Source organism: Bos indicus x Bos taurus, chromosome 29 (genome assembly GCF_003369695.1).
Source record: "Bos indicus x Bos taurus breed Angus x Brahman F1 hybrid chromosome 29, Bos_hybrid_MaternalHap_v2.0, whole genome shotgun sequence".
Taxonomy (NCBI): domain Eukaryota; kingdom Metazoa; phylum Chordata; class Mammalia; order Artiodactyla; family Bovidae; genus Bos; species Bos indicus x Bos taurus.
Genome location: NC_040104.1, coordinates 14,849,738 through 14,862,306, shown reverse-complemented (window position 1 = coordinate 14,862,306; position 12,569 = coordinate 14,849,738). Strand labels below are relative to the sequence as shown.

The window sequence follows — 12,569 nt, the reverse complement described above, 5'->3', positions numbered from 1 at the left end:
AGTGGCCACAGGACTGCAAAAGGTGAGTTTTCATCCCAATCCCAAAGAAAGACAATGCCAAAGAATGTTCAAACTACCACACAATTGCACTCATCTCACACGTTAGCAAAGTAATGCTCAATATTCTCCAAGCCAGGCTTCAACAGTATGTGAACCATGAACTTTCAGATGTTCAAGATGGATTTAGAAAATGCAGATACACCAGACATATAATTGCCAATATCCATTGGATCATTGAAAAAACAAAAGAGTTCCAGAAAAAGATCTACTTTTGCTTTATTGACTATGCCAACCCCTTTGTGTGGATCACCACAAGCTGTGGAAAATTGTTCAAGAGATGGGAATACCAGATCACCTGACCTACCTCCTGAGAAATCTGTATGCAGGTCAAGAAGCAACAGTTAGGGGCGCTCCCGAGGAGAGGTTTCTGAAACAAATCGTGAATTTCATTCAGAGAATTCATCTGGAAAACTGAGACTGGCAGCCTTTTTCTTCAGACAATAGGCAGGAGCTGAGCAGAGACCAGGGATTCTTGGAACATCTATCTTTACTTTGGAGGACACTAAATTCTGTTTGAAGACAAAGGCATTTCAGTATGGCAGCAGGACTGAAGGGACACGAAAGAGTTGTTACAGTGATTTGGTGACAGTTCTTCAAACAACAGTGTCTTAAGGAAAGGTGGAGCAAGGAACTCGAACTTTTGAGTTGCATTAAGTGAGAAATCAGCATGGCTCAGGTAAAAAGCTCTAGAGTCCTCCTCCTTCAAGATCACTGGGAAGCGTGTTTGCAGTTTCACTCTTGAATGCTGCCTTAGTCAACATATTGACCAACCCAGTGAGCCAAACTCTGTATTAAACACCAGGGGGAGATCTAGAGGAAGGAAAGGAGACAGGCCACAGCCCCTGCCTTCAGGGAGCTTCCAGTCAAATGAAGGAGGCAAGTCTCCTGGCTTGTGAAGGCCTAGCAGGTGTGAGTTTGGTTCCCACTGCAGCCAGCAAGAAGATGATGCTGAGCCAGATTGCCAGCAAGCAGGCCGAGAATGGAGAGCAGGCAGGTAGCCCTGATGTGCTGAGGTGCTCGAATCAGGGCCACCGAAAAGACAGTGATAAATCCCGGAGCCGCAAAGACGATGACAGCTTGGCTGAGGCCTCTCATTCAAAAAAGACTGTTAAAAAGGTGGTGGTAGTGGAACAAAATGGTTCTTTTCAAGTAAAGATTCCCAAGAATTTTGTTTGTGAACACTGCTTTGGAGCCTTTAGGAGCAGTTATCACCTCAAGAGGCACATCCTTATTCATACCGGTGAGAAGCCATTTGAGTGTGACATATGTGATATGCGTTTCATCCAGAAGTACCACCTGGAGCGTCACAAGTGTGTACACAGTGGGGAAAAGCCCTACCAGTGTGAACGGTGTCACCAGTGTTTTTCTCGGACAGATCGATTACTCAGACACAAACGGATGTGCCAAGGGTTCCAGTCCAAGACTTCCGACGGACAGTTTTCTCTCTAGGCACAGGGGCCCCGGGTGGTGGGAGTAATCAGAAGAATCCACCGAAGAGTGCACCCCCTCTGGTCTGATAGTCCCACCGCCGCCCCGTCTGTACCTGTCTCCCTCCTGGAGGAGTGGACCCAGGAGACCGGAAGAGTGCATCAGGGGATGGCAGGCCCCAGAGCTTCAGCTCTGTAAATAATCTGAGACTCTGAGTATCTCGGGGAAGTTCCTTCAGCATTCCTGGGTAGGGAAGCTAGTCCCCAGACCCTCGGCTGAGGTCACAGGTGGGGACTCAAGGTGCAGGACCAAGACTGAAGCATGGCTCCCACAACCCTGGACTCCCGCTGGCAGCTGAAATGGAGGAGACGGGGGAGAGGGGTTTGTTTGTTCTGTTCTTGTTTTTGTTTATCCAAAAGCAGTTTCAACAGGCACACTGTGGAAATAGGTAATATGGAGGTATAGAGTCCTGGTTAAAGCAGGGACTATGCCTGGTCCAGCCCTCCCCCAAATTGAGTTTTTAGTTGCAGTTGATCCTTGATGTTCCACAGCCCTGTACCTCACCTCCTGTTTGAAGGAGAATAGGATCAGGGTGGTGGCTGTGCTTACTTTGGCCTCCTTATACACTGTAGGGACAAAAGGAAGAGCAGTGGGGGGAGCAGACAAGGGCTGGATCCAGGAAGAGTGGGCAGGTACCTCTCATTTCCTTCAGGGAAGAGCAGGAGCTGTGGCCTGGGCTATTGCAGTGGCCGGTGCCACACTGGTACCTAATGGGGTCAGCTCAAGTGCCTTTTGGAGGAAACTTGGGTGAGAGTGGCCCTTGAAGCCCCTTCCCTTTCTCTCCTTGGGTAGTTGATCTTGGAGATAGTTTTTGGCTACCTCGCTGATACTGACTGACTCCTAAACCAGACAGAGGTGTCGAGCAAGGAGTCGCAGATGATACAGTGGGTTCTTTCTCCTTGTGCCCTCTTAGGAACCACCCAAGACTAGCCCCAAGTTCAGTGACAGCTGTTGAAGACACAGAAATTTGGTGTCCCCTGACGTGACTGTTGAGCAGTGTTGTGCTGTTCTCCGCGCTCACGTCCTATCACTGTGTTCAGGTAGAGGAGATAGGGGTCTAGCTTTTGGTCCCAAAGGAAAAGATCTTGGCTTCCTTCTCGATGGCCGTCCCTACACAAAAAGAACCGTGGGGGGGTGGGGAGGGGGCTGCGGAGAAAACACCGAAGGAGAAACCTGATGTAGGTTTTACTCTTAACTATATTTTTTGCTCTTCTCTGCTCCGACACCACCCCCTTATCTACACCCTCCCCAGAAGTGATCAGGGGTGTGTGAGTGAGAGTGTGTGTGGTATGTGAGTGTTCGTGTTTGTATGCTTGGAGATGGCATATTATTGAGCCAAACCCTTCTCTAGCCCCAGCTTGGGAGGATGAGCATGAAACAGCTTCTCCTGACTGCCCCTCCCCCAAAACCTGAAGGCCTGAACCTTTAGGTTCAAGAGGAGCTGAAGAACTCAGCTTGAGGGGACTGGAGGGCTTCGTTTTGGAGGGTTTTTTTAAGATTGATTCAACAGACTGCTGGTTAGGATGTTGCTAACCCAAGCCAGGGCTTGTGAATATGAATTTTCTAAAGTGAAATAAAAACCCTCTTTCTTCCTGCTAAGGAAAGGATCCTTATAGGAGGTTCTGGGGGTTTGGTTGACTCCCAGGTTGTGGGCTTTCCTGACCTACGGGGGTGTGCTGAGTAATTACAGAAGAATCATGGAGATTTGCTGAACCTGACCAGGCTGTCAGTGGGGGGTCTGAGATGGCAGTCTGCAGAAAGTGATTTCCTTTCTCAGAAAAGGTAGGCAACCGCACACTCCTGTTACCTGTTCTGAAGGAGATGGGAGTGGGGACAAGGCGGGGGCGGGAAGGGAGGGGCGGGTCTCCATACCTCTGAGGTGTGAGGATTTGGGGAAAAGAAAGGAAGCGTGGCACCCTTGAGCTCTTCCCTGACAGCATCTGAGATCCTATGGGGAAACGCTGGGGAACGTGCCTGCAGCCTGTTCTCGCCTAGTTTTGTGTTGGCACGTTTGACATGGTCCAGAAACTAGACGGCGAGTCCTGAAACCAGCCCTTCTTGGTCCCTGCAAGTAGGGCCTCTTTCTGCATGTGAGCCAGCCCCTCTCAGAGAGCCCTGCTGGGGGCTGGGGTTTGTCTCAGACACATTTAGAAAACTGTCCTTCCAGACGGTGCTTTTGCAAGTGGAAGACGTCGCTCCCTGCCACCTGTAGCTAGTCAGCTTAGGATTGGGGTTGTGTGTGGAGAGAATCACATTAGTGAGGTGTGCCCCTGCATGTGCGAATGTGTGTTTAGGTCCGAATGTGTCCTGGCCCCCTGCAGGCCTCGGCTTCCTGCTTGGGTGTGTGGGGGAGAGGGAACTTCTGAGCATATGTGCAGAGAGCCATACCAGAACCACCCCTGCCGAGGACTGGGTGAGTGGAAACTCAGGAGCAGGTGGTTAACTCAGTTGCCCAGGTGCTGATGTTCATGAGGCCATGGATTTGTGAGGAGGGGGGAACTGAGAGGCAGGAGGAGTGACAGCGCCCAAGAGTCCCACTTACACCCCAGGGAGATCACCAACCGCTGCAAAGGCTTCTGGGCCCAACATTCCACCCCTCTGCTGGGTGGGGTCCAGCACTGGAAAGATGCCTCAGGTGTGTCTGGAGTGAAGGGAACGGCGGTGGGGCCAGCTCTTGAGACCAGGACATGGGATTCAGGGACCTGGGAAAGAGTAGCGCCAGTTCCTGGGTGGGCTGCTGGACCAGGCCCCACCAGCCCTGCCCTTCCCAGCACCTCAAGTCTTTTCCGTCCACCCCGCCTCCAACAACCTCTTGTCATCACTTAGCTACTGATTATGCCCCATGGCTTGATATCAGAGGGTTAAATGAGGTGTGGGGTCCCACCACAACTTTTAACCCTCTCCCCAGATGTTCTCTGCCTCTGTGTGGCCCTGGGGCTTTTATCTTAATCCCTCCCACCCCACCCTTCCTCTCCACCTTTTTTTTTTTTTTTAATATACTTATTTTGCTATTAGGGGAGGGGAATATCAAATGAACAAGATCACTTTTAAATGGTAGTTTTTATAAGATGTTATAAACTTGTATCTTTTTACCATTAAAGTGCAGTGTATGTTAAAAAAAAAAAAAAAAAGAAGCAACAGTTAGAACCAGATAGGGAACAATGGACTGGTTCCAAATTGGGAAAGGAGTATGTCAAGCTGTATATTGTCACCCTGCTTATTTAACTTACATGCAGAGTACATCATGCGAAACGCTGGACTGGATGAAGCACAAGCTGGAATCAAGATTGTCGGGAGATATATCAATAACCTCAGATATGCTGATGACACCACCCTTATGGCAGAAAGTGAAGAGGAACTAAAGAACCTCTTGATGAAAGTGAAAGAGGAGAGTGGAAAAGTTGGCTTAAAGCTCAATATTCAAAAACTAAGATCATAGCATCTGGTCCCATCACTTTATAGCAAATAGATGGGGAAACAATGGAAACAGTGACAGATTTTATTTTCTTGGGTTCCAAAATTACTGCAGATGGTGACTGCAGCCTTCAAATTAAAAGACACTTGCTCCTTGGAAGTAAAGCTATGACCAACCTAACAGCATATTAAAAAGCAGAGACATTACTCTGCCAACAAAGGTCCGTCTAGTCAGGGTTATGGTTTTTCACAGTAGTCACGTATGGATGTGAGAGTTGGGCTATAAAGAAACATGAGTGCTGAAGAATTGATGCTTTTGAACTGTGGTGTTGGAGAAGACTCTTGAGAGTCCCTTGGACTGCAAGATCAAACCAGTCAATCCTAAAGGAAATCAGTCCTGCCTGTTCATTGGAAGGACTGATGCTGAAGCTGAAGTTCCAATACTTTGGCCACCTGATGCAAAGAACTGACTCATTGGAAAAGACCCTGATGCTGGTCAAGATTGAAGGCAGGAGGAGAGGGCTTGACAGAGGATGAGATAGTTGGATGGCATCACCGACTCAGTGGACATGAGTTTGAGCAAGCTCCGGGAGTTGGTGATGGACAGGGAAGCCTGGTGTGCTGCAGTTCATGGGGTTGCCAAGAACGACTGAGTGACTGAACTGAACTGATACAATTAAAAGTTTTAATAACTTGATTCTATTATAATGTCACTTTGCTAATGTGGGTGAAAGTGAAAGTTGCTCAGTCATGTCCAACTTTAATGTGGGTGGTCATACACACAATAGATAAGACATTCTGGTGGTCAAATGATTAATATAATCATTCAATTTACAAATGTGCTAATCTTCCCTGGTGGCTCAGACAGTAAAGAATCTGCCTGCAATGCAGAAGACCTGGGTTCTGTCCCAGGGTTGGGAAGATCCCCTGGAGAAAGGAATGGCTACCCACTGCAGTATTCTGGCCTGGAGAATTTCAGGGACAGAGGAGCCTGGAAGGCTATAGTCCATGTGGTCTCAAAGAGTCGAACATGACTGAGCGAAACTTTAAGATTCTCTTAGTGGTCATAACTCATCCATTTCCTAGAACAGCACTGAAGGAACCGTTGAATGCTAAACTCAGTGTAGTTTGTAAAGTATGAGCAATTTTTAATCTTTTGGAAACCTTTCATTTATGTTTTCTTTCCTTTATTTATTTTTGTTTTCCTGGGAAAATATTTAGCAGTTCACATTTAAATAACCATTGTGTGTGCTCCATTGCTCAGTTGTGTCCCACCCTTTGCAATCCTGTGGGCTGCGGCCCCCCAGGTTCCTCTCCATGGGATTCTCCAGACAAGAATACTGGAGCTGGTTGCCATTTCCTTCTCCAGGGGATCTGCCCAACTCAGGATCAAACCCCTGTCTCCTGTGTGTCCTGCATTGCAGGCAGGTTCTTTACCATTTCACCACTGGGGAAGCCTTCCCATGACCATTACATCCCTTCAGATTACATTTCACTAAACTGTGTAATGTTAGCAAACTAAGCAGCCTTGCTATTTCTTCGCAAATTTCTTTCACTTGGAAGGGTGAGCACTTCCGTAATTTTAAAATAAAGACTTGGCTTTAAAAACAATTTAAGACACAGAGAAAGACAAATACAGGATTTCACTTCTGTGTGGAATCTAAAAAATAATACAAAACAGAAACAGACTCACAAACATAAAAGACGAACTTAAGGTTGCCAAAGGGGGAAAGAGTAGGGAGGGATAAATTAGGAGTATAGGATTAACAGATACTACTTATATACATAAAGGCTTCCCTGGTGGCTCAGATGGTAAGGAATGTGCCTGTAATGCAGGAGACCCGGGTTCAACCCCTGGGGCAGGAAGACACCCTGGAGGAGGGCATGGCAACCCACTCCAGTTTTCTTGCCTGGAGAATCCCATGGACAGAGAAGCCTGGTGGGCTACAGCCCACGGGGACACAAAGAGTTGGACATCACTGACATGACTTAGCATGCACACACACTATATATAAAGTGGATAACAAGGTAGCTTATCTGGTAAAGAATCTTCCTGCAATGAAGGAGACCCCAGTTTGATTCCTGAGTTGAGAAGATCCACTGGAGAAGGAATAGGCTATCCACTCTTGTATTCTTGGGCTTCTCTGGTGGCTCACCTAGTAAAGAATCCGCCTGTAATGTGGGAGACCTGGGTTTGATCCCTGGGTTAGGAAGATGCCCTGGAAGAAGGGAAAGGCTACCCGCTCCAGTATTCTGGCCTGGAGAATTCCATGGATTATATAGTCCAATGGGGTTGCAAAGAATCAGACAAGACTGAGTGACTTTAAAAATTATTGTATAGCACAGGGAACTATATCCAATATCTTGTAATAACCTGTAATGGAAAGGAATTAGAAAATGTATGTATATAAACAACTGAATCACTTTGCTGTGAACCTGAAACCAGCACAATATTGAAAATCAGCTAAACTTCAGTTAAAAATAATTTAAGACAGAGGTTGAAGGAATCAGTGGTTTCACTAAGAAGGGAAAAGCAAACAGTGACATTTGCTTACCATTCTTATACCTCCTCTGTTATGAAGAAAGTTCTAGGAATTAGTAGAAGTCTCCTTTGAAGCCTCATGGAATTAATAGAGCTCTTCACAGGTCAGAACAACTATCATCTACCTTGAAGTATTTATTGATCACTGCTTTATGTCCAGACCTGCCACACGTGCTAGGAGATATAAAGAGAATGACCAGGAGATAATTTCAGGTAAAGCAGAGAAGAAAAGGGAATAGTGAGAAATCTACCTGCAGGTTCCACAGCCAGGATACAAATTATCTTTGATAACCTGAAAGAATATGGATTTTTTCCCCATTGTCATTAACAGCCTTAAAATATATTTTTTCTTTCTTTTGGCTGTACCATAAATCAGTGGGCATCTTTAAATGCACAGACATGCATGGTGCTACATTTGCCATATCTGCAATACCATGAATCTAATCAAATTAAAAAAAAAACACTCGTCATTTCTCTTTGAGTAAAAAGATGTGTTTTAGAAAGATAATTCGGGAATCAGTGTGAAAAATTGGCTGCAGAGAGGAGATACAGATGGAGGGTGACCATTGTTAGACGGACTCAGTAGTCCAGGTGAGATAAGGTGAAGGTCTGATGTTACAAGACATCCTGCAAAGCACTGCAGGGAACAGAAGCTGAGCAAAACATGGCTCCTGCTGGGAAGGATAATTGAAGAAAAATGCCAAACTCCATGCTCATTTACCCTAACATAAGGCCCTTGGAGCCAGTGATGTAGAAAGCTGTGAATAAGAGAAGAGGGATTCGTATTAAAATCCTGCTGAAGGTGGAGGTTATAAAAAGCAGTAATTCTTCCTTGATGTGTTCAGTTGAACTACGTTGTCTCCCTTGTCCTTATGGAGTCAGTTTCTACAGCCTGCTGTTTGTGTTTTGACCGGCCATACAAAACAAGACAACGGGAACAATGCAGTCAGCAGTTGCCTGGACTTGTTATCGGATGTGATTTCAATAACTAACTACTTGCTGACTCAGAGGCGATAGGAAAGCACAAAATCTCCTCTCCCAGTTCTGTGGCCAGCCAAGCGATTACAAGACTGCAAAAGTTCACGGGGATGGGAGATCGAGCTGGCTCATTTGCTATGTCATCCGTTAAGCAGGACCGAAGTTCCATTGTAAGTTTAAAGAAGTAAGTGAGTCATGTAAATCATTTCCGGGGCTTGGTGCCCAGGACCAGGTGGGAAAAGGAGACACCTTCCCTGGCCCCAGGTCCCATTACTCACCTGATGTCTCCAGTGGTTCCACAGAGGGAGCTGAGAACAAAGCTACCGCGGCACTTCCCCCACCTCTCTGGAGAAAACAGACACCCAGCACAGAGCCTAGTCACACAGGGAAGAACGATGGGAATGTGGGATCAGATATGGCTGAATACTGGCTTCGTCAAGGCTGGGTGACTTCCTGCAAGTCAGTTAAGCTCTTTCAGACTCAGATTTTCCACCTTTAAAATAGTGGTCATGAAATGACCTCATATATCTGCAAAGCTTTTGGCTAAGATCAAGTGTGGTATGGGGGCTTTCCAGGTGGCTCAGTGGTGAAGAACCTGCCTGCCAATGCAGGAGATGCAAAAGATGTATGTTCCATCCCCGGTCAGGAAGATCCACTGGAATCGGAAATGGCATCCCACTCCAGTATTCTTGCCTGGAGAACCCCACGGACAGAGGAGTCTGGCAGGCTACAGTCCAGGGGGTCACGAACAGTCAGACATGACTAAGCAACCAAGCACACACAGAGCATCTCTGCAAAATAGTATATTAACAACACCTGGCACCCTCGTGCTTTGCTGGGAGGAATGTAAAATGGTGCTGCCTCTTTGCAAAACAGTTTGGCAGTTTCTTAAAAAGTTAAACATCAGTTTGCCATACAACCCAGCAATTCTATTCCTAGGCATCAGTCCAAGAGAAATGAAAACATATGTCACCACAAAGACTGATGTGTGAATGTTCATAGCCGCTTTATTCATGAGCGAACCACAAAAACATTATGCTAAGTGAAAGAAGCCACATGAAAAAAAATCACATATTGCCTGAGCCCATTTACACGAGGAAAGGCAAATCCAGAAGAGACAAATCTATAGAAACTTAAAGTAGGTTAGAGTTGCCTGGGGCTAGGGAGGCGGGGAGGGAAGAGACTGCAAGTGGGCAGGAGGATTTGTCCGGGGTGGTGGAAATGCTCTGAAATTGGACTGTGGTGGTGGGGATGCAGAACTCTGTAAAATCTACTAAAAGCCACTGAACATACTCTTAAAATGGTGGAGTTTTATGAAATTTGAATCAGACCTCAATAAAGTTGTTTTTAGAAACCCACCAGACATGTATAGATACTCAATACTATAACAAATCACTAAATAATAATAGAAAATAAGTATCAATAATACATATTATATTCATTTAATATAATAAATAATACATATTAATTAATAATAAATACATAATATTAATAATAAACATTTACTGGTAAGCTGCTTTAAACACATTACATGCTGTAACTCAATTCAACTCATTTATTTCTAAGGCCTACTTCTTAGTTTGAGTCTTTCAAACACCACTTTTACTATCTTTTCCTTATTCACTTACTGTCAACACCAGTTATCAACCAAATATTGTTTTTTAAACAAAATTACTTAAATAAAACTTAGATAAATTCACTTAAAAAATATCACTAAGGTAAACAAAAAATCAGTATCATTTGTCACAAATAAAATGTACTGTGAAAATAAGCACAGGGAAAGCCAAACAATCTCGATTTGCAGACAAGTGCTGTAACCTAAGGAAGCCTCGCGTTCTCTCTGCTTGAGAGAAGAGACTGACAATACTAGCGAGGTGGTTTATACCAGCACCAAAGGGGAATTTGTCTCTGATGTAATCAGAACCCGAGACAGGTATCCCAGACTGAGAACAAAGCAGGTTTTTTGAGCCTCCACCATTGATAGACTTGAAGACAATGGAAGCCAGATTATCTTCTTAGGTTATCAGAGGTGGAAGGTGGCTGATAATCCAGAAGAGGAGCCCAGAAGGAGGGGCTGGGGAGGGGTGGGGACCGCCATGCTGACTCCTGACTTGGGCAGGAATTCTGCCTCCTCTGAGGCAGGACGTGGCCCGAGAAAGTCACTCGTGGGGACCACAGAATCGTAAGGGAGGAGATGGCACCCATCCACTGGAGGTTGGAAGCCGCCTCAGCCTGGAGCTGTGACCTCAACAGAGACACAGGCCTTGGAGACTGTGGGTGCTCCCCCCACCCCACCCCCACAGTGTGGAAAGTACGTGGAATGACAGCTAAAAGACAGGTGAGGCTGTCAAACCAGAGTTACCCTCCGGTGTCAGGGAACTATTCAAGCTAATGAGAGAATCAGAATTTATTAAGACACCCAGAACAAGGGGACCTCAGTAGTCAAGATGTGTTAGCCAGAGAGGCAACTAAGCCTAAGAGGATCAGACTTCATTTAGAGTGGAGACGTGTGTTCTGTCTTCTTTCCTTCCCAAAATTATGGGAGAAAAGATTCCACTGAGCATGGCAGAAGGGAAAAAAATAAAACATTTCAGGCTTATGTTGTTGAGTCGCTAAGTCATGTCCGACTCTGTGACATAATGGCCTGTAGCCCACCAGGTTTCTCCGTCCATGAGGTTTCCCAGGCAAGAATACTGGAGTGGGTTGCCATTTCCTTTTCCAGGGGAGTCTTCCTGACCCAGGGATTGGACTGGTGTCCCAGGATTGGCAGGCAGATTCTTTCCACTGAGTCATGAGCTTCCTCTTTTGGGTTTATACCCAACTTGATTCAGGTTGTTCAATAAACTGGGTAGATACCGATTAAACCAACTTAAAAAGATCTCACTTTCACGCTCTGCCGTTCAACTGCTGCCTTGACTGTGACATCTAAAATTATCTCTGGTTCCTCCTACAGTTTAGGAAAAGCAGCTCTAGTGAAAGTGAAGAGCTGCCTTCAGCCCCACCTACATCCCTAGCGTTGCCAACCAGGATGATGAAAATGTGATAGAATGACAGCTAAATGGCTTCTCCTCCCAATCTTTATAAACCTCGTTCTTCCTCTTCTCCCCCTTTCCTTTTTTCTCACTGGTGGCTCTAAGGATCAAATGAGAATCCAGGGCACCACAGGAGGCAAAAGGTTGAGGAACAAAAACTTCTGCCTGCAGTGGTCAGGGTCTGAGTTCATGTTCTGCCTGTAGCCCTGGGCAAGTTCCTGAATGACTTGAATTATGTTTATCTATTAAATGGGATTAATAATATTTGTTTCCTGTGAACCTGTGAAGCTCATATAAGGTAATGTGAAAATACATACCATATAATTCCACAAAAATCTTCCTTTTAATTTTTGTGCTGATGGTTTTTAAAGGACCACCGTAAAAAAAATTATTTGTCTAATTAAGATCTGTAGGTACATTTCAACTTCTCTCAGAAACATAAAATTGAATGAAAAGAATGAACCTGTTTGCATGGCAGGAATAGAGACCCAGACGTAGAGAACTGACTTGTGGACACAGGGAGAGCATGGGATGATTTTAGAAAGGATTCTGGAAACATATACATTACCGTGGGTAAAACAGATAACTAGGGGGATGTTCGGAGAAGGCAATGGAAACCCACTTCAGTACTTTTGCCTGGAAAATCCCATGGATGGAGGAGCCTGGTAGGCTGCAGTCCATGGGGTCGCTAAGAGTCGGACACGACTGGGAGACTTCACTTTCACTTTTCACTTTCACACATTGGAGGAGGAAATGGCAACCCACTCCAGTGTTCTTGCCTGGAGAATCCCAGGGACGGTGGGGCCTGGTGGGCTGCCATTTATGGGGTTGCACAGAGTCGGACATGACTGAAGCGACTTAGCAGCAGCAGTAGCAGCAGTAGAGGGATGTTGCTGTAAAGCTCAGGGAGCCCAGCCTGGCACTCTGTGACCACCTAAAGAGGTGGGAGGGAGGCTCAAGCAGGAGCGAATTATATATATGTGTGTAGTTTTGGCTGATTTACATTGTTATATGGCAGAAACCAACACAACATTGTAAAGCAACTACCCTCCAAT

At 45.7% G+C, this 12,569-nt stretch overlaps 1 protein-coding gene across 3 annotated transcripts; it reads left to right on the top strand.

Annotated features, from left to right (window-relative positions):
- The first annotated feature begins 420 nt into the window (after positions 1 to 420).
- Positions 421 to 3,147, top strand: LOC113886221 (zinc finger protein 740-like). Of its 3 annotated transcripts, none has more exons than XR_003509393.1 (2): positions 421 to 736; positions 937 to 1,029. XR_003509393.1 is itself a non-coding variant. In XM_027532251.1 (2 exons), the coding sequence occupies exons 1-2, from the start codon at positions 728 to 730 to the stop codon at positions 1,507 to 1,509; spliced, it is 432 nt and encodes a 143-aa protein (XP_027388052.1). In that variant the 5' UTR covers positions 421 to 727; the 3' UTR covers positions 1,510 to 3,147. The 3 variants fall into 3 exon arrangements, 2 of the variants coding, with proteins under 2 accessions (XP_027388052.1, XP_027388051.1); XM_027532251.1 differs by lacking the exon at positions 937 to 1,029 and adding an exon at positions 1,087 to 3,147; XM_027532250.1 differs by having other exon boundaries at positions 421 to 3,147.
- The last annotated feature ends 9,422 nt before the right edge of the window (positions 3,148 to 12,569 follow it).

Excerpts from the sequence above, each read along its gene's own strand:
- LOC113886221 (XM_027532250.1), top strand. The coding sequence starts at position 928 with ATGAAGGAGGCAAGTCTCCTGGCTTGTGAAGGCCTAGCAGGTGTGAGT.